Here is a 25,769-nt window from a genome sequence, read left to right as displayed (position 1 = left end):
GAACAGTGTGAAATAACTACAAACAACTCAAAAATTAAGTTTTCTCAAAATTTGAAACAACGCGGGAAATCGTTTACTTTTGCTTGGGTTTTTCGCGCAAGGACGACGATTTTGAGGTAGTCGGGCACATATCTTTTCTACTGAACGTTATTAAAGGGGAACTGTGGTCGAAAATCGATTATTTCTTCTTGTGAGTTGGATGGAAGCAGACGTCGTGGCGAGAAGATGTATTCAAACAGCGGCATCGAAGAGCGCACTTCTGCGTGGTTAAAAACCTCAAACGCTCAGGTTGTAGTTCTCATTTGCCTTCCGGTCATCAAGGCGAGAAGACGCATTAAACCAATTTCGCATCATTTGGCACTGCGAGCGGATGTGTTGCTAATTTCAACTCAATCAAGAGCAATTGCATCATACAACAGAGCTGCTGGTCGTTTGCATTGGAGAAAAAGAAAACGGAAAACGAAAAGTGGACAACATTGTATAAAATCAGCCGTTCTAATGGCTCTAAATGTTATCTAAAGGACTATTAAGATTATTTCTTTGCAAATCGAAGATAAAAATCATCAGTTTAGTGACAGTGACGCTGTGCGAAAATCGTTCGCGAAAAATGTTCCGAAAAGTGCTAAATATCGTAGAGAATTCCACAATTTGGTCCTTCTAAAAGGCAGAAATTAATCCTGTACAGCATCTTGATAGTTTCTTTTAATGAAATATGCAAATCCGAAATGAGATAATCGATTTCATAAATCGTTTAAAGTTCTAGTAGTGAAAAGGGGGAAAGTTTCACAATTCACACAATCGATCAACTATCAATTCGAATTCGAAAGTATGAAGAAATCGTGTCAGTTTTATTCGTATTCACGACATCCAGTTATGTCTCTGACATTACACACCCGTACTTTTTTTAACGGAATGTTTTATATAACTATACAAAACATTTCGTTATATTTAATTTCATGTCAGAATGTTCGATGTAACTAATCCGTACTTTAGTGTAGGTGCATCGTTTCAAATTCTAATAGCAAAGATTGGGAAAGCTTGCACAATTTGCACATTCGATTAATTAACTGATATTCGAAAGTGTGATTGAAGCATGCCAGTTTTATTCGTATTCACGTCATCCAGTTATGCCTTTGACATTACCCACCCGAATTTTTTGTAAAATCTAATGAAATTGACTACGTAATGGTTTGCGCCATATGTGCAATAACGTTACCGGTGAAATTTATGATTTTTACTGTTTACGTAAAGAAAACCTCTTTAAACCACCAGTTTCTATTTTTTTTTTGTTTTTATAGCTATCGTTCAACAAAAAAAAAATTAAATGTATTTTATAATACAAAGCATAATTCGAACAACATTTTTTATTTTTTTTCGTAGGATAATATTGAGAAATAAGTCGGAGAAGAAGTATATTCGAGGGCACGTTTAAGAAATCATGATATGCAGTGTCCACTGACTGTCAGTACAAAATTATCAGAAGTCAAAAAATCGATGTAACATAGTTGAAGTAGATGCTTTTCTAGACCTCGACGTTTTTATTTGTCATTTTTTTTATTTTTTTTTAAATTTTGGTGATTGTTTAAAGTCAAGACTGCGATTTTCCACTGGAAAATCCGTTATTTTGTATTTCTAAAACCTCCTCAAAAGTAACATAACAAGAGTAACATGGAAAATGTTTGGATTGGGTATTTTATATATTGAAAGTGTGTGAAAAATTTGAAAATAATTGATGAAGTAGTTTTGTAATTAACGATGGATACGGACTTTTAAAACGTACTTTCGAGAGAAACGCGTTTCAAGTTTATTCTCCATTAAAATCGAAGGCAACTATTTATATTCCTAGGGAGCGCGTAACGTCTAACACTTTCAAAAAACCTTTTTTTCTCTTGTATTTCGTTATAATAAAACATATCAAGAAAGTTTTGGCAAGTTTTCAAGACATTTGAAACCGAATTTTTGAGCCAGCGCGCCGAGCTCTTGCTTCTTCGCAGTATGAATAAGAAAAGATAAAGACCTATAACTTACTATAACCTTACTAGTTTTGTTACGATAGGCTTGAAAATTTCCAAGCTATTCTTAAATGTTCTAATATAAGAAAATACAAAAAAAGAGATTTTTTCCATAAATACGTTTATTTCATAGGCAATATACACTGAAGTCTTTTTTATGAGAGTTTACGTACCGCATAAAAAAACCGTATAAAAAACCGCATAACTCTGAAAATTCGCATACAAAAACCACATAACTCTGAAATTTCGCATAAAAAAAACGTATAATCCTGAAAATTCGCATAAAAACCGCATAAAAAAAGGCCTTAGTACATAAGTTTTTCTTCGCCGTGGCATCCACAATACATAGTACTTGAAACCTAATACATTTCGAATATCATATTACTACGTTGGTATTCATTAGTTAATCTAAACACTGTTTTTATCAAGCGATTTGCTATTATAAATAACATTAAATAAAATACATTTATTTTGCACATGATTTTATAACTATTTAGGTTTGTTTGTATCAGTTCATCACTTTTATTCATATAATATAGCTGTCTATTGGTTGAACTCGTGGAAGAGAAAGGGGTCTAACATAAAATAAAATTTAAATTGGAGCTACAATGGACTTAATTATATGATAAAGAAGTAATAAGGCCACGTCAAGCTAGAATGCCGCGAACTGGGACATTGGATAGTCTACTTTGAGTACGCAAAGAATTTATTAGTTGAGATCTGACATCACAATACACCATGCATGTCCAAACGACGTGATCAATATCGCGATAACCTTCGCCACAAGCACAATGATTAGTCTCGGAAAGTCCAATTCGAAGGAGATGTGCATATAACGTGTAGTGATTGAACATGAGTCTGTACATCACACGAATGAAATCCCTACTCACATCCAGTCCCCTGAACCATGCCTTTGTCGATATTTTAAGAATAATTAAGTGTATCCACCGACCCATATCATCCTTATCCCAAGTAGCTTGCAGCTGGCAAGTGTTCTTTGGCGAGACGCGCTATAGAATTCGTTGAAAGCAATCGGTCTCTCATAAATTTCACCCTCAATAGCACCACGTTTGTCTAAAATATCCGCTCTTTCATTGCCTGGAATGGAGCAATGAGCCGGGACCCAAACTATTGTGATTTAATAATTATTATTCAATATGTCGTTCAGGCGCTGTTTTATTTTGCCCAAAAAAAAACGGTTCATTTTTGCAAGGAGCGTTTGAGCGAATGGCTTCAATTGCACTCAGACTATATGTAACGAGAAAATAATGGTTTGGAGATAATGTGACGATTATACTCAAACTATAATGAATTGCTGCTAACTCTGCAATATAAACAGATGCTGGTTCTTGAAGCCTAAATGAAGCCGAAACATTATTGTTGAATATACCAAACCCAGTAGCCTTTTCAATTCGTGATCCGTCCGTGTAAAATATTTTCTCAGAGTCAATATTCCTGAACTTACTTGTAAATATGTTTGGGATTTCCATCGAGCGTAGGTGTTCCGGGATTCCACGCACTTCACGCTGTATGGATGTGTCGAAAAATAGAGTTGAGTCAGGGACATTTAGAAGGCTGTCACGGATAGGAATATACCTTGAAGTGTAAAGCAATTCGCAAACAACGATACTGATTTCGCTCAAGTTTGATAATATGAGAGTTTGCAGCGGAACGAAAGCAAACGCATCCATATTCCATCACTGAAAGTATCGTTGTCTGATACAATATTATTAGATCTTCCGGATGAGCACCACACCAAGATCCTGTTATTATTCGAAGAAAATTTACTCTTTGTTGCATTTTGTTATCAGATACCTAAATATAACCGTTTAAATATAACAACGTTACACAATCTTTCAATTTTAAGCCATTACAAAATTAAGAAATTATTCTTATTGTGTTCTCTGTGGTACTCGCATGATTTTCATTGTAGCCTGCTCGAAGGAGAATGTCTTCGCCGTATTCCGTCAATGGGAAAAGGGTACCGAGAATGGATTCAGAGAGGAAGATCAAATCGAACAGCTGAAACAGTCACTGGACACCGCACTCCCTGAGGATAATCGAGTTACTCTATCGTAAGTTTCTTTAGTGTTATAATCAATCGTCTCTCGTCGTTTGGCTGGTCTAAATAATGCGATGCTGAACACGATAATTTATGCTCTATCTTTACATTGGCCAATTTATATCATCATCCAACAGGGTACCTTGGTCGGAGAGTGGTATCGATCCGGATTCGCAGACCCACGAAGGCTACCTGAACCGGTTCAAAGACAAAACCTTTGAGAAACTGAAAAACTCCATCGATCAAAGCTTGGCCAAGGACCCCAATGGCGGAAAGGGGCGGAAGAAGACAGTGCAGGTGAGTGTGAAATAAAGGCTCTTGTTTGTAAAGCAAACTGTGGTCATCTGAGCTCAGATAATGTATTTTCACGAAGCAAACCTGTATCTTTACGAACGTGAATGATGAGTTACGGCAAAAAGGTTCTTTTGGGTGGAATTTATCATTCTCTATTGGGCTCAATGGGAATTTATAATACAGTTCTGCACAGCTTTTTTATGTCGTCATTCTCCATACAGCTTGTGTAGCTTCGGTAACATCAAGCAACTGCGTCTGAATAATAATTCTGATTCCTTTTTCGCCACTGAAGTGCTATTTACATGTCCAAATTGTCTAGTGTTTTGCTGCGGTTATCCCGAAGAGATACTGAAAAATCCCCAACTCCACCACAAGATGGGCTTAAATAAACTTTGTTAGGTACATCACGTTTTGCTGCTATTATATTATCACCATCACGACCCGGCCGGAACCCTAGAGTGGTCTTAACCTCACAAATATGCTATTCAAAATAAATGGGAAGCAGACGTGGATGATACTACCATCCATTTTCAAATGTCAGTCGTTCCCACATCGCACATAGAAGAACTTGCGGAAAAAACTGTCAAATTCTCAAATAAGTTACACACATTGCATAACGGAAGAACGTGTGATAAAAGTCTCACATTTTGTTTGAAATATATCTGCTTGTTTTTTATAGTTTTTAAATCAAAGGTTGATAAAATAATTAATACTATGGTAATGCTTCAGGAATCGTGAAGAGTAAACGTCTTGAACTAATATAATTTGGATTTTTTCAGATAAAGGGTGTTTTTAAGGAGCTTGCTGATTTGAAATTAAAAAAAAAAACATATTCCAAATAATGCAACGGTCAATTTTTTTTTATTTGGTAGATAATTTCTTGGTATTTAACATTTAAATAAGATTTCGGGCATATGGCCATCACGTCTATTTTCCACAAAGGGCATTCTGGAGGTCCCATTTTCGACCACTTTTTCAAGCATTTGAGCATAAACAGTTTTAATTGAACACTAATTTTGAAAACAAATTTCCACGATTTGGAAGCGTTGTTCTGGAGTTTACCTATTCGTGATGATTTGTCAAACAATACTGCGTCACTTTACACTGTCAAAATAACTTCAGACAACATTGAAAAAACTATTGAAAAAACAAACCTCTTAAAACACCCGTTACAAACCTCGTTCTTTCCACGTAAGTAACACGATATGTAATATACCTGTATTCGAACCTATTCACAGCCGTCTGTTGAGAAAATGAAGCAGGTATAGGATAACGGAGGTATTTTGGTCAATGGAATATATTTGGGTCCGGCGAAAATATTTCTAGATGTAATCAAAATGAAGTACATATTTTTTGATATATAAGGTATACATATTTACTTTATTTCAATTACAACCAAAAATATGAGCACCAGGGCAAAATATATTAGAGTGGCCAAAATATCTCCCCATTTAGCCACTAGGTACGATTACTCAATTGAATTCAGTGAGCCTCGTTTGTATATGACAGTCAATTGAAAGAGAAGGGATGTGCAGACAGAGAATAAGTAGAAATTTCAGCTTCATCAAATAATGTCATTTGATTATGAAACTTTAATGCTCTGAAATTTGCAAGTGGAGTCGTGGAGTCAATGATCGGTAAGCAGTATTTATTATAATTTCTGTTAAATAATTATTCAGCTATGGCCATATTGAATATATCGTTGAAAACAAAAATATTTATTTATTTGAATTATTGTTGTTAGTAAATTATTTTTTTGTAATACTATATTAATACATATACTATATTTTATTGCACTGTTTTACATAATATTATGTTGAGATATATTGGAGAAAAGTCCCATTTAAATAGTAATAATATTTCCAAAGAAGCGACGGAATTCACTAAAGTGGAATGCCTGCTTTGTCATTCGGTGCCATAATTTATTCCAAATTTGCCGTGCTGCAACAGTTTACCGATCAACTCCCCTCAACTTTTGGTGATAAAGCACAATCGAGGACCACCGTATTTCGATACTTACCTCGCCCAACAGCTTTAGTTTTGGGGTGTCCCTTACTGTCTGAAGCATACGCCTCTATCTAACTCAATCCAAGGCTGCTCGTCGCCAGTCACTCAAGTTACAGATACTTTGAAGATCGCCCTCCATTTGAGGCACCTTGCACGCCGAGCTCCTCTTCTTCTTTTCCCAAACGGATCGGATTGAGGGCTGAGGCCAGTGTGTTTTAGGGTGATTTAGAAGACTATTTTCACGCTTCAAATCTGATTTTCTCTGGAACGGTAACGAATATTAAAAAAAACAATTGACAATCTCTTAGAAAATTAGTTTAGATTCATTTAGGGGTTCGCCAAATTTTGTTTTAGGGCACATAACCGTTTTTATTATTTTTACGTTACGTCTTTGACTCATCAGTGCAGAGTGCAAAACAAAAAGTGTTCTGCAAAAAGCAGAAACTTTACGTCTGCTTAGAGGTTCAAATTGAACTGCCGAGTTTAGCACTAAGCAGTTCAATTTGAACTGCTCTGCACTGATGAATCAAAGACGAAACGTAAAAATAATAGTTTAGATAATTCTGTGAAAATTTCAGAATGATTCATTGACTTTAGCGGTCGGGAAAGTCTTGCATAGCTGAACACGACAGCTTTCAACTTGTTCATTGAATATCTCGCCTTCAAAAGCATGGATCAAAAATCTATCCTGACAATGTCTAGATAATTTAATTTATATGCGATTAGTGAATAAAAACATATATGTTGTCGCGATAAAAATGAAGTGGATTTTATTTTTGTGAAGGTAAGTCGATTTCAATGGCGGCGCAATTTTTCCTGTTCTAGTTTCCTGGTAACGTAATGAAACATGAGAGAGAAATAAAATACGCTCAGAAAGGCTGCCAAACAAGCGGTAGCTTTATTGGATTTTATGTGATGTAGTCAAACTTGTAACCGAAAATATCAAAACTTTCTTGGCCACCCGGGACATCGAGAGTCATTTTGCACATATGCGAGAGAGCATGGAGAGAAATGTAATACGCAAAGCGTGACACGTGGTTATACGCGACCTACTGGCCTCAGCCCTTAAGGAACCATTTCCACTGGACTGTCGCTCGATATCCTCCGACATGTGGTTCGCCGCATTTCGATGGCTTTCGGAATTCATTCGTGACCGTAGTGCGATCCAGAATTAATTTCGTGTAACAAAAAATAGTGTCTAGGCATTAGCTCCACATTTATACAATCAACAATGCATCAATATTTGGTTGTCAAAAAGAAGACCGAAAAAAGGTTTGTGTCGATTGGTCAACGATAATGTTGAGGACAGAGCTGCTAAATGTCACCAAAGATAAATAATAAAGACATGTACGTGCTTATAAATATTTTTAAAAAATGTGGTTCGTTCCCGGTACCTTCTGAAATGACCGCACTCACCGCTTGGTGGAGCGCGAGATTAATTTCATTGTTATCATTTCAACCAAAGTGTGCCATAAAATCTCAATAAATACAAATAAGCTACCGAATCGAAAGGGTTCTCACGGTTTGACATTTTCATTATGAATGTGATGATGGGAACTCAGCAGTGCAACCAATTTCTCACCATTAGTGCCAGTTTCACGGAGGACCGTAGATGTGCGCCAAAAAATGATCGTGACTGTCATGTCTGGAAATTCGTTTGTGATGTCACTATCAACTAGCAACTTTGCACGACGAAGATTGGAAAGCTTATGTCACTGGACTGCTGCCAACCAGGCTCTACCAATCATCATATATTGAGTGTCTGAGAGCCGATCTGTCATAACTTAAATTCTCTTGATATTACACTCACCAGGACACTCATTGATTGCCGATGCGATTGATATTATCATAATTTCTCCTGTCACTGCTCGATTACGATGTGACTAAATATTAATCAAGCAGCATAAACGTTGAATTAAATTCATTTACACCAATAAACTCCGAAGTCCGATGACTTTTTGGAAAAAAACAATTAACTTTATCAATTTATGTTTATGTTAGTACTCTCATGGATTTTTTTCACTTCAACAGGGAATAGGAGAGAAAGAGGGAAAACAAAAAAGTCGTCTGTCTTTGACTGAATATATTTCTACTTGGTCATAGAACTATCGAGTATCTCACTTGACAGACACTTTGACCGTGCCGATTACAGTTGACGATGATTTTAGACAGTCTGTCAAGGTCATTTGACATGACTGACAATTTGCAACTCTGGTTGAGGAACTTCAATTGCAGTGCTTCAAAAGACGGATCATGATAGGTGACGAATTATGGATTTACGCATATAAACTCGAAACTAAAAAACTGTAGTCTGTATGGATGTAGCAAGACGAGTCAAATCCTACAAAAGTTGTTCACACACGGAGCAATTCATCGTCTGTTTCATAAAAAAGCAGATTTTCTATCGATTTTACTCCCAAAGATCTGTGGTCAATGTTTTTAGACGCCCGAACAAGCGGTTGATGCATTCAAAACGCATGATTTGGAGATACCTTCTTCGGAGTAGACGCATGCACTGAGCGCGTTAAACTTACAAACCAGTTGTTGTATGTTCGTACCTTAACCTGGAAGGATTCTTAGAGTCAGTGTGATCGTGGTATTAACAGAAATTTACAAAAACAGCCGATTTTTCATTTTTCATCCGCACTGATGAAACTTCCCATGCAGCATTAATCATAGTAACCCACGAGTCAATAAACCAAATTTGACAGCTCTATCAGGCGAACTCTAACTGTGATGGTAAAAACAGTAAAAGAACTCCGTTCAGAAGTGTGCGCGTTCAAAGGGACATCATCTTTCGCTCCGGGCTAATCAAGAAATACCATAATGGCGAAGATGCGGTGCTCTGGCCTGATCTGGCGTCGGCCCACTACTCGAAGCGATCGTTGGAGGAGATGGAGCGGCAGAATATCGATGTTGTATCCAAGTCGGCGAATCTGCCCAACGTCCCCAGCTGTGTTCCATCGAGAATTTCTCAGTCAACATAAAGCGTAAGATCTACTCCTACAATTTTGTCTCGAAAACTGAGGAGGAATTGATAAATAAAACGAAGAAAGAGCTCAAAGCAATTATCTGTCTTAGCTTTTTCTATTGCCACCAGATCCACTTTTTAATGCAAACGTAACTAGTCATGCAATGATTCTTTACGCTCTGAATCGACTGAGTCTGTTGAAACAGAAATCCCACTAAAAGAATGTAATACCAAAATTTTGCTTTGCTTTCTCCGGAGTAGAGAAAGTGCAACAGAAATTAGTTTGATCGCATTAGAAAGTGTATTGATCATTGTGGAGAATTTTTTGAACAATTATGAAGCCATTTTTGATAGTAGCCCTTTATTTGTTACTGTTCATCTTAAAACTCGGTAAGTAAACTTCTCGAGTATAAAGCATTCATTTCGAATGAATAGAACAGTTTTTGTAGGGCTATTGTACCATTACTTATCTCAATTGTGAATTGTGATGAAATCGGATACAATATCTTTGCTTCGGCTATAGGAAGCAATAACACAGAAAAAATAGTTAGAAAAATGTTTAATACTGCTATTACAGCGACGCGAAATCTCGGAGAGAATGCGCCTATTTTCATCTTACCCTTAAGGTCAATATATCGAACAGAGACAGCAGATCTCATTCTATCTAATGGTTCTCGTATATAAGATGACTAGTGGAGCCATTACCCTACGCTATTATATTATATCACACGCCTTATCTTTCAGCATTTAACCTACTCCCATAACATTGAAAACCGATAAATGGATTTTTCTACCACAAAATCTCCATATTTAACAACAATGTGAAAACGGTGCTCTATTGAATAGCCCATAAAATATCCTGTGCTTCAAGCCATTATGTGGTATCATTCAAAAGCAGTGCTTTGTTTGCGTTTGATATATGCAAATTAGCTTAAGGGGAGCTTCTCCAGTAAACGTGGGTTTTAGCTCTTTAATTTCGCGCGTAGAATAAATAAATAAGTGTGGGTTGCCTAATCTTGAAACATTATGCAGTTATTATTCTTCATTAGAGACTGTCACAGAGTTGAATTTATGTGGAAGTATCGAGTCATAATTCCTCAAAAGGGAGCATGCTATTTACGCAGAGGTAAAAGGTGTGCATTGTAGCGTCTATGGAGTTGTGTCTGAAACAATATTACATGTACCTCTGCGAAAATAGCAAATACCACTTTAAGCAATCATATATCAGGTATGACTCGATATTTTTACTCAAACTTAACACTGTGTCTCTAATGAAGAATAATTACTACTTATAAAGAAGAATAAAAAAAGCGCAAAACACTGGGCCGTATGAATAAAATGTAGTAAAGTCTGTTGTTTGTAGTATCTTCTCAAAAACAAAGCCCACAGAGTATAACGAGGTTTGGTATGAATAAAAAACAAGTGCGAGCATGTAGTTAATGCTACTTCCGAATTTAAGCATTTACTGCATACCGTATCGACACAGAGCCGGAAAAGCTGGCATAAGCATGCACAAAGCAAGAAACGTACTTACATCTGTAAAAATGCCACTTTTTTAATTTCTGTACTTCACTTTATCAGCAAACACACGAGTAGCAACCTCAAGAGCTACCTACCGAAAACTTGTAGTAAATACTACAGTTTGAAGCATGTTTTGACAGGAACGTGATCCACACGTAGCATTTACTACCGAAATTCAAGCATGCTACGTTTTATTCATACGGCCCACTGTTTACTGGAAAAGCTCCCCTTAGTTTGGCTGAGTGAGAGACAATATAAACAATCAAGATAATCTTGGATGATTGAAATTCTTTAATTTTTCATCTTGATACTCTAGAATCGCATATCCAAAAATTAGTATCAATCTACTACAAAATTTCATACTATTTGGATCAACATTCTACAAAATTCTATTTTCTATCGTGCTAGACTTTTTTTTGTCCATGTTTAGCGTTCAAATGTGCAAAGGCTCCTGTGTGCCCGGTTTGGGTCGCTTATCACATATTGCCAGTTCATGACCCATCCTGATGATATGCTCCCAGGCGACGTTCGGAACAAGTCTTCGCCCCTTCAATGAACGTTCTCTTTCATATCGAACGCTGGTGCCTTTATGTTGGTATATATTTTTAGATCCCAGTTGATATGCGAATTTGAATGACATCAAACTCCTGGGAATTGACACGACCGAGTGCGTCGCTGAAGGTGATGCTTTCAACCATGCCATGTGGTAGAATCGTAGGGGAACGAAGAGATATTTTTCTTTTTTCTTTTCGGGAAGATACCGAATACCATGACTAAGCAAATGATACTAATTTGATATGATATGTGGGAATAATGCTATTTAAACAATACAATTGCTCTGCGCTTGTGATAATTTATGGACGTCTGTTGTTGGAGACTGTGAACGTTACGCTTCTAGTAACATTTGTTGTACATTTCTCAACAGGATAACATAAAAAAACTTTTTTAATCCACCTAGTGGTGTAATGATGCCTTTCTAATATTATTTATATTTAAAAAAATATCTCTAGAAGATTCTGTGAAGATTTTTTTTTATTTTATTCATAAGAAACTTTCTTTGGGTATGAACTAACATAACATTTTCAATTTGTAAACAGTTATGTCAAGTTAATAAGAATTTTCTTAATTTTGCACCGTCGCACTACATGATTGAACACCCTTTACCCTATGAGACTAGAAGAACATTTTGAATGACGATTTGAATGTTTTGATACTCATCGCCCTATAATTTCGGAACCGGAAATCGGATATGGATGAAATTTCACAGTATATTTGAAGACCATGAGAGCTTCAATTCGAAGCATGATTCATGAAAATCGGCTTAACCGTTGCTGAGAAATCGAAGTGAGTTCCGTTTTTGAAGATTTCCTTTACTATTATCGGTGCTTTCGGAAGTGGAAACCGGGGACTAGTAGCCCCAAAGTAGTTTTATATATTCACGAACTAACAAGATCTGCAAACTAGATGAATTTACCAATAAGTTTTATGGAAATGTACACCTCGTTTCGCCATCGCTTCTGAAAAAATACCCATGAAATGGAAAATTATCACTAATCGCACTGTAATACCCGAACCAAAAGTCGGATCAGCATCAGCTTTTCGAAGACTTTTTAAGGAATTTTAAGACCTTTCATTTACTTATTAGTTTGTGGAAATCGGTTAAAAAATTTCCGAGAAAATTGAGTGCGCATTTTTCAATAAATTTGAACATATTTCCTTGTAATTCCGGAACCGGAAGTCGGATCCAAATGAAATTCAGGAAAATTGTATGAGACCGTAAGACCTTTCATTTGAATCTATGTTTGTGAAAATCGGTTCGGCCATCTCTGAGAAATTTGAGTGACATTATTTGTCACGTACACACATACATACATACATACATACATACATATATACATACATACATACATACATACATACATACATACATACATACATACATACATACATACATACATACATACATACAGTGCGAGTAGTGTTCCCCCTGGGGTGCAGTCCACGCCCTTCTTCACACCAAAGAGGCCAAGGGCATCGCCTGGAGATGTTAGACCAGGTGGTCCCAAGAGACACAAGGATGCCCGTGTCAATGGAGCTAAACTACCACCAGAAGCAACCGACGCGGTAAACAGCCGCACTGAATGGCAGGTCGTCGGCAAAAAAAGGAGAAAGCGAGCAAAAAAAACCCGCCCAAAAAACGTAAGGTCGTCAGGACGAGGAATAAGAGCGAGGCTCTCATCGTCAAAGCGAGCGACGACTCGTACGCCGAAGTCCTACGCGCTATGCGGATGAACCCGGATCTTAAGGAGCTAGGGGAAGACGTGCAAAAGGTCAGGCGCACTCGTAATGGTGAGATGCTTCTCGAGCTGAAAAGAAACCCCAAAGCAGGCAGCATCTCGTACAAGGAGCTTACCGAGAAAGCCCTCGGAAACAAGGTGGAAGTAAGAGCCTTGTGTCCGGAAGCGACTCTCCGGTGTAAAGATCTGGACGAGATTACTACGGAGGAGGAGGTAAAATTAGCCCTGAAGGAGCAATGCGAGCTAGGAGAGGTCCAGATGACCATCCGTATCAGGAATGGACCTGACGGCACCAAGGTAGCCTTAATTAAGCTGCCAGTAGATGCAGCTAATAAAGCGTTGAAAGTGGAGAAAATATGTGTGGGTTGGTCTGTGTGTCCACTGAGCGTTTCCCAGCTACCGGACGTGTGCTTCAAGTGTCTGGGTTTTGGTCACTTCGCACGGAACTGTCAAGGGCCGGATAGGAGCAAACTATGCAGAAGGTGTGGCGAGGAAGGTCACAAGGCAAAGGATTGCACGAAGCCTCCGAAATGCCTAATTTGCGCTGCCACGGGGGATAACAAACATCCTACAGGCGGTAGCAGATGCCCGGCCTTCAAACGAGCGAGTGCAACGAAGTCCCAGTGGAGGTAGTGCAAATTAACCTCAACCACTGTGATACGGCACAACATCTTCTGCGGCAATCTGTTGCGGAACATAGATGCGATGTTGCGATAATTTCGGAGCCATACCAAATTCCACCCGGAGATGGAAACTGGACATCAGACGGAGCCAAAACAGCAGCGATATGGGCAGTGGGAAAATACCCCATTCAAGAAGTGGTGCACTGCGCAGATGAAGGGTTTGTTATAGCCAAAATCAACGGAGTCTTCATATGTAGTTGTTATGCACCTCCACGATGGACGATCGAACAGTTCAACCGGATGTTGGACAAACTAACGGAAGAGCTAACCGACCGAAGACCAGTAGTAGTAGCTGGTGACTTCAATGCCTGGGCGGTCGAATGGGGCAGCCGCCTCACGAACTCAAGGGGAAGCAGTCTTCTGGAGGCCCTAGCTAAGCTGAACGTAGATCTTGCCAACGACGGTACCACTACCACCTACCGTAAGGATGGTAGAGAGTCCATCATAGATGTCACTTTCTGCAGCCCGGGAATGATAAGGAGCATGCACTGGAGAGTGTGCGAAGAATACACCCACAGCGATCACCATGCGATCCGGTATTGTGTTGGACGCGACTCGCAGGTGGAATCAAGCAGAACGCAGTTTGGTGAGCGAAAGTGGAAAACAGCGAACTTTAACAAGGACGTATTTGTGGAAGCACTGAGGCTCGAGCGCAACACAATAAACCTCAGCGCGGAAGAGCTGACTGCAACACTATCACGTGCGTGTGATGCAACCATGCCTAGAATGGGAAAACCCAGAAATGGGCGACGTCCGGCGTACTGGTGGAATTCGACGATCGCTGACCTGCGGACACGTTGTCTACATGCCAGGAGAAGGATGCAGAGAGCTAGAAACAGCGGCGAAAGGGAGGAAAGAAGGTTGCCCTATAGAATAGCAAGAGCCGCACTCAACAAGGCAATCAGGCTCAGCAAGAAAGAGTGTTTAGAAGAGCTGAACAACAACGCCAACGAGAATCCGTGGGGTAATGCCTATAAGATGGCCATGGCAAAGATGAAAGGTCCAGCAGTTCCACCGGATAGTTGCCCGGAAAGGATGAAAACTATTATCGAGACCCTGTTCCCGAAGCATGAGCCTACGATATGGCCGCCAGTACTGTACGACGTACAGGATGTCCGCGGCGACGAAATCCGAGTATCAAACGAGGAGCTGATTGCTGTAGCGAAAGCCTTACCGGTGAAGAAGGCTCCAGGCCCGGACGGGGTTCCAAATGTGGCCCTTAAAGCTGCGATTCTGGAGAATCCAGACATGTTCAGGACTACATTCCAAAAATGCATGGAGGATGGTACTTTCCCTGACATCTGGAAGCGGCAGAAGCTGGTGCTGCTACCAAAGCCAGGCAAACCACCCGGCGATCCGTCAGCATATAGGCCTATATGCTTGTTGGACACAGTCGGAAAACTGCTGGAGAGAGTGATCCTTAACAGGCTCACGAAGTACACTGAGAGCGAGAACGGTCTGTCGAACATGCAGTTCGGATTCCGGAAAGGCAGGTCCACTGTAGAAGCCATACGAGTGGTCATGGAAACCATGGAAAAGGCCCAGAAGCAGCAGAAAAGGGGAAACCGCTACTGTGCGGTGGTCACATTGGACGTGAAAAACGCTTTCAACAGTGCCAGCTGGGTAGAAATAGCCGACTCTCTGCACAGGTTGAGGATACCAGAGTACCTATGTCAGATTCTGAAAAGTTATTTTCAGAACCGGACGCTGATATACGAGACAGACGCCGGATACGTAAATATGTCTGTCACGGCTGGCGTTCCACAGGGATCCATACTGGGTCTCACGTTGTGGAACATTATGTACGACGAAGTGCTGAAGCTAAATCTGCCCAGGGGAGTTAGGATTGTCGGCTTTGCGGATGATGTGGCGCTCCTAGTAATCGGCGAGTCTCGAGAAGAGGTGGAGGTTCTCGCCATGGAGGCAGTAGACGTCGTTGAGAATTGGATGCGGGAAAAGAAGCTTGTGCTGGCACATGAAAAGACTGAAATGGTCATCATCAGCAACCGAAAGGCGGTGCAACATGCGAGCATCTCGGTCGGTGAATGCATCATCAATTCGAAGCGTGAGGTCAAGCATCTGGGCGCTATACTGGACGATCGACTGAACTTTAATAGTCACGTTGACTACATATGCAAGAAGGCAATGAAGGTGATATTGGCGTTATCTCGGATTATGCCCAATAATTCCGCGATTGTCAGTAGCAAGAGGAGGTTACTGGCGAGCGTGTCATCATCGATCGTACGATACGCAGCTCCAGCGTGGTCGATGGCATTGACAACAGCAAGGAACCGAGCCCAGTTGAACCGCACTTTCAGACTGATGGCAATGCGCGTGACAAGTTCGTACCGAACAATATCGTCAGACGCTGTGCACGTGATAGCCGGAATGATCCCCATCTGTCTGCTACTGGAAGAGGATAGCCTATGCTACAGGGATCAAGGCACAGGAAGAGCCCGGAGCAGAGAGAGAGCCAATACGCTCACTAAATGGCAACAGCAGTGGGACAACGCGGAGAAGGGAAGGTGGACGCATCGAATAATTCCTAACCTGTCGGTTTGGACAACTCGAGTGCACGGCGAGGTAAACTTTCAACTGACGCAATTCCTGTCTGGACATGGCTGTTTTAAGCAATATTTGCACAGATTTGGCCACGCAAGGTCGCCGTTGTGTGTTGAGTGCCAGGAAACAGCAGAAACGCCGGAGCACGTATTATTCAGCTGTCCACGGTTTATCCAACCGCGTAGCGAAATGACTGCCATCGTTGGCGCCGATGTCAGTGTGGAGAACATCGTTCAAAGGATGTGCAGTGACGAAGGAAAATGGAACGCGGTGAACCGGACAGTTTTTTTTTTTCATAAATACGTTTATTTCATAGGCAATATACATAAGTTTTTCTTCGCCGTGGCATCTACAATACATAGTACTTTAAACCTAATACATTTCGAATATCCTATTAGTATGTTGGTATTCATTAGTTAATCTAAACACTGTTTTTATCAAGCGAGTTGCTATTATAAATTACATTATATGAAATACATTTATTTTGTACATGATCTTATAACTATTTCAGGTTTGTTTGTATCAGTTCATCACTTTTATTTAATATAAGATAGCTGGCTATTGGTTGAACTCATGGAAGAGAAAACAATCTAACATAAAATAAAATTTAAATTGGAACTCCAATGGACTTAATGAAATAATAAAGAAGTTTCATGTAAGGAACGTCACGACAAGCAAGAATGTCGCGAACTGGGACATTGGATAGTCTACCTTGGGTACGCAAGGAATTTATTAGTTGAGATCTGACATCACGATACTCCACGCATGTCCAAACAACATGGTCAATATCGCGGTAACCTTCGCCACAAGCACAATGATTAGTCTCGGAAAGTCCAATTCGAAGGAGATGTGCATCTAACGTGTAGTGATTGGACATGAGTCTGGACATCACACGAATGAAATCTCTACTCACATCCAGTCCCCTGAACCATGCCTTTGTCGATATTTTCGGAATAATTGAGTGCATCCACCGACCCAGATCATCTTTATCCCAAGAAGCTTGCCAGCTGGCAAGTGTTCTTTGGCGAGGCGCGCTATAGAATTCATTGAAAGCAATTGGTCTCTCATAAATTTCACCCTCAATAGCACCACGTTTGGCTAAAATATCGGCTCTTTCATTGCCTGGAATGGAGCAATGAGCCGGAACCCAAACTATTGTGATTTGATAATTATTATTCAATATGACGTTCAGGCACTGTTTTATTTTGCCCAAGAAAAAAGGTTCATTTTTGCCAGCAGCCTTTGAGCGAATGGCTTCAATTGCACTCAGACTATCTGTGAAAAGAAAATAATGGTTTGGAGATAATGTGACGATTATACTCAAACTATAATGAACTGCTGCTAACTCTGCTATATAAACAGATGCAGGTTCTTGAAGCCTAAAGGAGACCGAAACATTATTGTTGAACATACCAAACCCTGTCGCTTCTTCAATTCGCGATCCGTCCGTGTAAAACATTTTCTCAGAGTCGATATGCCTGAACTTACTTGTAAATATTTTTGGGATTTCCAACGAGCGTAGGTGTTCCGGAATTCCACGCACTTCGCGCTGCATGGATGTGTCGAAAAATAAAGTTGAGTCAGGGACATTTAGGAGGCTGACACGGATAGGAATATATCTTGAAGGGTTGATTTCCTGTGACATATGGTTAAAATATACAGTCATGAATCTTGTTTGAGATTGAAGCTCAACTAGCCTTTCGAAGTTATTAATAACTAGGGGATTCAGTACCTCGCATCTTATTAGCAGTCGCGACGAAAGCTCCCAAAAACGATCCTTCAATGGAAGAACTCCCGCCAGAACTTCAAGACTCATTGTATGTGTCGAATGCATGCAGCCTAAAGCAATTCGCAAACAACGATATTGAATTCGCTCTAATTTGATAATATGAGAGTTTGCAGCGGAACGAAAGCAAACGCATCCATATTCCATCACTGAAAGTATCGTTGTCTGATACAATTTTATTAGATCTTCCGGATGAGCACCCCACCAAGATCCGGTTATTGTTCGAAGAAAATTTACTCTTTGTTGGCATTTTGTTATCAGAAACCTAATGTGTCCTCCCCACGTGCATTTGGAATCAAACCACACCCCGAGGTATTTGAAAGTCAAAACCTGTTGGATCATTCTTCCCATCATATGAAGCTGAAGCTGCGCGGGATCATGCTTTCTTGAAAAGACGACCAGCTCTGTTTTCTCCGCAGAGAATTCGATACCCAGATGGACAGCCCAAACGGACAAGTTATCTAAGGTATCTTGCAATGGTTTTTGCAGATCAATAGCTTTGGGTCCAGTAACTGAAACTACGCCATCATCTGCCAATTGTCTTAGTGTACATGGGGATACTAGACAGCTGTCAATATCATTCACGTAAAAATTATAGAGGAGCGGACTGAGGCAAGAGCCTTGCGGTAGACCCATGTAGCTAATTCTGAATGTTACCAAATCGCCATGTGAAAAATGCATGCGTTTCTCTGACAAAAGGTTGTGCAAATAATTATTTATAACCGCTGGGAGTCCATGTTGGTGAAGCTTGACTGAAAGAACATCAATGGAAACTGAATCAAATGCTCCTTTAATGTCTAAAAATACAGATGCCATTTGTTGCTTTTGAGCGAAGGCAATTTGGATGTCAGACGAAAGTAATGCAAGGCAATCATTCGTCCCTTTATTTCTACGGAAGCCAAACTGAGTATCTGACAACAAACCGTTCGTCTCGACCCAAGTGTCGAGACGTCGTAGAATAATTTTTTCGAACAATTTTCTGATGCAGGACAACATCGCGATGGGTCTATATGAGTTGTGATTGGAAGCTGGTTTCCCCGGCTTTTGAATGGCGATAACTTTCACTTGCCTCCAGTCAGGTGGAACAATATTTTGCTCAAGAAGCTTGTTGAACAATTCCAACAAACGTCTTTTTGCGAGGTCGGGCAGATTCTTCACCAAGTTGAATTTAATTCTGTCCAACCCAGGAGCGTTATTGTTACAAGACATGAGTGCTATGGAAAATTCCATCATTGAAAAGGGGCTATCAATGGAACCATTATTTGAAAAAGATTCCCTAATAATGCTATGCGTAGGAACAGAATCTGGACAAACTTTCCTCGCAAAATCAAATATCCATCGGTTCGAGTATTCCTCACTCTCATTTCCTACGTTACGATTCCTCATTCGTCTGGCCGTATTCCAAAGAGTGCTCATTGAGGTTTCTCTTGACAAACCTTCGACAAAATGTCTCCAATAGCTACATTTCTTGGCCCGAAGTATGCTCTTGTACTTGGTTTCTAAAGTCAAGAATTTTTCAAAATTCTGAGGAGTTCCTCCTCCTCGTTTTAAAAACGTCTTGAAGGCATTTTGTTTCGCGTGCTTAGCATCTGAGCACTCTTTGTCCCACCAAGGGTTTGGAGGCCTTCTGTTAGACGATGGACCAAGAAATCGTTTAGTTTGGGCTTGTTCTGCGGCCTCCAGAATCGAACAAACGAGGAAGTCATATTCTTCAAGTGGGGGGAGCTCTTCCATTGAAGTTAAGGCACTTGAAATATTACTTTGGTATTTAATCCAGTCAATATTTTTTGTCAAATCATATGGAATATTAACTGAATTAGCAATGCCTTTGTTACTGCTAATTGAGATGATGATTGGTAAATGATCGCTACCGTGTAAATCAGGAAATACTTTCCAGGTGCAATCTAGTCGAATTGAAGTCGAGCAAAGAGATAAATCTAATGCACTTGGACGTGCAGGAGGTCTTGGGATCCGTGTCATGCTACCCATATTTAGTACCGTCATGCTAAAATTGTCGCAAATATTATATATTAGAGATGATCTGCTATCATTGTAAACGGAACCCCACATCATTCCGTGCGAATTGAAATCTCCTAAAATCAAACGTGGAGCAGGAAGGGCTTCGACAATTTCATTAAGCTGTCGTTGTCCAACTTGAGCTCTTGGAGGAATATATACTGAAGCAATGCAAATGTCCTTTCCTTTAATGTTTATTTGACAAGCAACAACTTCTATACTAGAAGTCGAAGGAATATTTAATCTATAAAAGGAATAACATTTCTTAATTCCTAAAAGCACTCCACCATACGGAGAGTCTCTATCGAGACGTATAATGTTAAAGTCATTAAAATTTAAGGCTATGTTTGATGTAAGCCATGTTTCGCACAAAGTAAATACATCACATTTTTGACTATGCAACAAAACTTTAAATGAATCAAGTTTTGGCATGATGCTTCGACAATTCCACTGCAGGACAGTGATTGAATCATTTGCGGCGGATGATAAATTATCCATCAAATGATACAAAACCTGAAAGAACTGGCCATTGAGCTGATAACTGTTTCAAAAAAGTTCTAGCTATTGGAAGGAATGCCGTTATGATAGTCTTTAGAGGTTCAGAAATATTGAATGCTGCGAAAATCCATTCTACAATTTCCGAAAACTTAAGTAATCCTGTTGGTGAATGTGAAACGGAGCCCACTGGATTATTGTCTTTCCTTGAGCTAGTTTCTGGATTGGTTTGTGAATTTGACAAACCAGGAGGCACAGTTTTTGGTTTTAAATTTGGCTTTTTAGCTTTAACACGGGGATCTTTTTTTGAAGATGTAATTTTAGGTGTCTTTTTAGGTATTTTGTGGTTTGTTAATCTCCTCTTAACAGACCCTTGAGGAGTGACAAACGAGGTATCTTCACTATTTCCGTCGGAGTCAGATTCCTCTGGCTCCATAAGATTTGAAAAACCGTTTTCGGTTTCCAAGGGGGAGACATGTATGACCGTTTTAAGCATTTCTGCATATGTGCGCTTAGACCGTGCTTTTAAAGAAAGTTTCATTTTGTCTTTACGCAACTTAAATGCAGCGCATACTGAAAGATCATCATGAGGTCTCTCCCCACAATAAACACATTTTTCAACATTTTTATCGCAAAGATTATCCTTATGAGGCCCTTGACATTTGATACATTTGGACTTATTACTACAGTAAGTAGCTGTATGCCCGAATTTTTTACAGTTCGTGCAATTCATAACATGCGGTAGGAAAAGCCGAACAGGAAGACGAATTTTATCGATATAGACATGGCTAGGCAACGCAGATCCGGCAAATGTTACACGAAACGAATCTGAGGGACGATACGACTTTTTTCCATCGACAATAGATGCTGAGTACAATTGCTTGCACTCGAGTATCTTAACTCCCTCAAGCATGGAGTTTTTAAAACGACCAACTCCATTTTTAAGTAAATCATCGGCCGTCAGACTTGCTTCAGTCACAACACCGTCAATTTCCACCTCCTTCGATGGAATGTAAACTCGATATTCAATAGAAAATAATTTACAGGTTACAATTTCGTTCGCCTGTTTCAAGTCATTGACAACAACTCGAATTTTATCTCTATTAACTTTACATATTTCTTTAACTTCAGAGAAATGTGATGTCAAATCCTTGGTAATTTGCATCAAATTTAAAATCTTTTCTTTTTTTCGAAGATAGACTATCCATGGCCCAGTGGTACCCTGTGGATAATGTTTAGCCCTCGGAGTATTTAAACTCTTACTAGTATCCGGAATCGGATTCGGATGATCTTCCATGAGATCATCCATTACATTAATTTTTTTTGTAAATTAATAATACCAAAATAAAAACTTATGTTTAGTAAAAGTTCAGATATAAGAAATAAAAAATAATTTAAATTAAATCTACCTTGTAGCTGATGTCTCTGTTCCTTTATCGTGAAGAACGACGTGAAGCTCTTCCAACGATTTCCAATTGGCAGTCTTCTGCTGTTTCCAATTGGCAGTCTTCTGTCGTTTACTGCTATCTCAGTTGCTCTGCCGTCGTTGTGAACACCACTGCACTTGCTGTGCTTCCTGTACCTGACCCCAGGTACAGTGCTTTTGCTCTTGGTGGCGATCAAATGCGATGCTTGCAGTGTAGCACCTCGCGATATATGCCGTCTCTTTTGATCCTACGCAGCGTACAAATTCTGGTACCTGGTAGATCAGCACTGGGTTGCTTTAGCACCTTTGTGCCTTTGCACCCCTTCGTCTTCGCACCTTTATGCGATGGCACCTCTGTGACTCGTCACTTCTATGCTCTCGCACCTCTGTGTTTCTACACCTCTGTGCGTATGAACGGGATGGCCTTCGTTGCTAGCTTTCCAGTCGGGAAACGCCCCGAATATTGCGTTTGCTATGGGCAGTTTAACTACCTGAAGCTTAGAATTGTCTCGGTAGCAGCCGTTAACTCACGAGCCAGTACAATCGAAACACAACCTCTTCGCTTGAATGGTTTTTACTGAATGAACCGGACAGTTGTTCAGATTATGTCCATACTGCAGAGGAGTTGGCGAGAAGAGCAGCGTCAAATGACCTAGGTCCAAAGACGAAAAATGCCGGACTGTTTTCGGCACCCTAAGAAGACGGACGAAGCGTGTGGAATGTGGCTCGGTTTACTGGACAGGTTTCTTCGCCGGGAAACTCTCCGTCGGGTAGGCTAGACCTACCACCGTGGGCTAGTTGAGTAGGCTCGTCGTAAACCGGTTTCGGAACGTCGGTTTCGAGAGAACTTCCAGCGTCGGGGAACTCTCTGTCGCGGTAGGCTAGATCCTTCGGCGGGGACTAGTCGAGTAGCCACCACAACACCGACTTGTGTCGTCGGGGCGCCAGCCAACCAGAAGCTATGCTCCAACTGGAATCGCTGGACCGACCTCGGCACTCTCTCGTGTGTCCCGAGTGGTGCAACAGGGTACTCGGTGTCGGGAGAGCCTCTTTCGCCGGGGAACTCTCCGTCGGTGTAGTCTAGATCTTTCATCGGGGACTAGACGAGTAGATCGTGGCGTAGCACCGTTAAGATAGTCGGGGCACCAGTGAACCGGAAGCCATCCTCAAACCGGCATCACTGGATCGACCCAGGCATCCTTACGGTCGGGCCGTAGACGGGTATCGAAAACGTCGGTTTCGGGAGAACTTCCATCGTCGGGGAACTCTCTGTCGGTGTAGGCTAGATCCATCACCGGGGACTAGTCGAGCAGACGCCACAACACCGATTCGAGTCGTCGGGGCATCAGCGAACCGGACGCCATGCTCCAACCGGAATCGCAGAGCAGACCTCGGCACTCCTTCGGGTGTCCCGCGTGGCGTAAAAGGGGAAACTCTCAGTCGGTGTAGGCTAGATCCATCGTCGGGGATCAGTTGAGTAGTGCGGCGCGACGTAGCGGCGTTGGGCTGTCGAGGCGCCAAAGGTGGATCGAGAGGGATAAAGATAGAAACTCAGGAGCTTATTTTCTCCCAAACGAAGAAGTGCATGAGCACAGCCGAGATGTATATAGAGAGCAGGAGCTCATTTTCTCCCAAACGAAGAAGTGCATGAGCACAGCCTCCCCCGAAGTATTGAGCTTAGCTTAGTTCCGGGGGGATCAAGGCAAGATGTCCAAGGTGTTTTAGTGGGTAAGGTTCAGCCAGTCCCACTCGCTGGTTCACAATAGCGGTAGCTTGACAACTACTGAGCGCGTGAACTGGGAAAGTACATAAGTAGGCTACCTTGTAAAAAAAAAAAAAAAAAAAAAAAAAAAAAAACATACATACATACATACATACATACATACATACATACATACATACATACATACATACATACATACATACATACATACATACATACATACATACATACATACATACATACATACATACATACATACATACATACATACATACATACATACATACTTACATACATACATACATACATACATACATACATACATACATACACACACATACACACACATACACACAGACTGACATTTTAAGATCTCGACGAACTGAGTCGAATGGTATATGACACTCGGCCCTCCGGGTCGGTTTTCACAGCGTTTGCATCGCCTTTCTATATGAGAAAGACAAAACATAATATCTTCTTTCTATCAAACTTAACTTATTTAGAAAATTTTACATACGAATATCACCTAACAGTTAGATAGAAACAAATTAACTAGCTCAAAACTAAATAACACGTTGGATGAAAAGTTTCTAATTTTTGTATAAATTTAGATTTTATTCTACAATTGTTCCAACGACTTTCAATAATTTATACACCACTTTTATACCACGATTTTTCATAGTATAAAAAATGCTTCAGTAAATTGACCGACTTGTAAAGTTGAATCTATTTCCATATCTAGTGACTAGTTACGAACATCTATGCAACTTCATTCAGTAATAGCCGTTCAACCGAGAAGGTTGTGTATAGAAGCGTACAGTTTAATAACGCTGGTTAGTTTACACGCGTTAAATACGACAACGGTTGAACTACAGGTAGAGACATGTTGGCAGCAGCCGTTAAAACGTAAAATCGTGCTGCATAAGAGAGCCCTAGTGCTGGGCCAAGCTGGTGAAGGAAACAACAAAGGGCGTTTCCCAAGCTCTACCCAGGCCACAATATACAGCCACAAGTGCTGAGCAGGAGAGTGCAAAGGCACATTGAAGAAGAAGAGTGCAAAGGCACACAGAAGCAGGAGAGTGCAAAGGCACACCGGTGCGAAGGCACTTCGGTGCAGAAGCATATCGGTGCGGAGCACAAGGAAGAAGGAGACAAGACAACTCGGTCTTTCCACTGTCATACAACACGCAGGTATACACCGGTGACCTGCGCTGGTTACAGCTGGCGAAGACAAAAGTAAATCGGAAATCGAGTGGTGCTGGATGTCAGGTAACAGTAACATCACATCCAACAATCAGCAACCAACAAGAACATCTAGAGCAACGAGGATCTACACGGCAGTGCAACGGAGATAGACAACAATTTCAAGGTAGAAGTTTTTTCTTTTCCTTTTGATTGAGTACTGTGTAGTGTTGGTTTCAAATTTTATTTTAAAGTTTAGTTAAAAATTTTAATGTAATGGATGAATCCATGGACGTAAATCCTAGCATGAATCCGATACCCCCACGAACGAAAAAATATCAGGAGAGCTCTTCTGGGCCTTGGATAGTCTTTTTTAGACGTATATCAAAGCCATTAAACATTTTTCAAATTAATAAAGGTTTGACATCACGATACTCTTCAATCAAAGAGATCATAAAAGTAAATAACGATAAAATTCGTGTTGTGGTAAATAATTTGAAACACGCGAATGATATTGTCTCTTCGGAACATTTCAATAAAGAGTATAAAGTTTACATACCCTCCAAAGATGTCGAAATTGACGGTGTTGTTACCGAAGCGAGTCTTTCGGTAGATGATTTACTCAAGCATGGTGTTGGTCGTTTCAAGAACTCTATGCTTGAGGGTGTGAAAATACTGGAGTGCAAACAACTGTACTCAGTAGTTCATGAAGAGGAAAAAAAAGTTTATCGC

At 40.4% G+C, this 25,769-nt stretch overlaps 1 protein-coding gene across 2 annotated transcripts in view; it reads left to right on the top strand.

The window, feature by feature from the left end:
* LOC131433717 (protein qui-1) overlaps positions 1–25,769 on the top strand; it is a 271,477-nt gene that overhangs the window by 128,928 nt on the left and 116,780 nt on the right. For both annotated transcript variants that reach the window (XM_058600273.1, XM_058600272.1), the window contains 2 exons: positions 3,946–4,087; positions 4,212–4,371. In XM_058600273.1, the coding sequence (XP_058456256.1) occupies positions 3,946–4,087; positions 4,212–4,371 (302 nt within the window). The remainder of the gene's footprint in view (positions 1–3,945; positions 4,088–4,211; positions 4,372–25,769) is intronic.

Source organism: Malaya genurostris, chromosome 3 (assembly GCF_030247185.1).
Source record: "Malaya genurostris strain Urasoe2022 chromosome 3, Malgen_1.1, whole genome shotgun sequence".
NCBI classification, from domain to species: Eukaryota; Metazoa; Arthropoda; class Insecta; order Diptera; family Culicidae; genus Malaya; species Malaya genurostris.
This window is presented reverse-complemented; position numbering and strand designations above follow the sequence as displayed.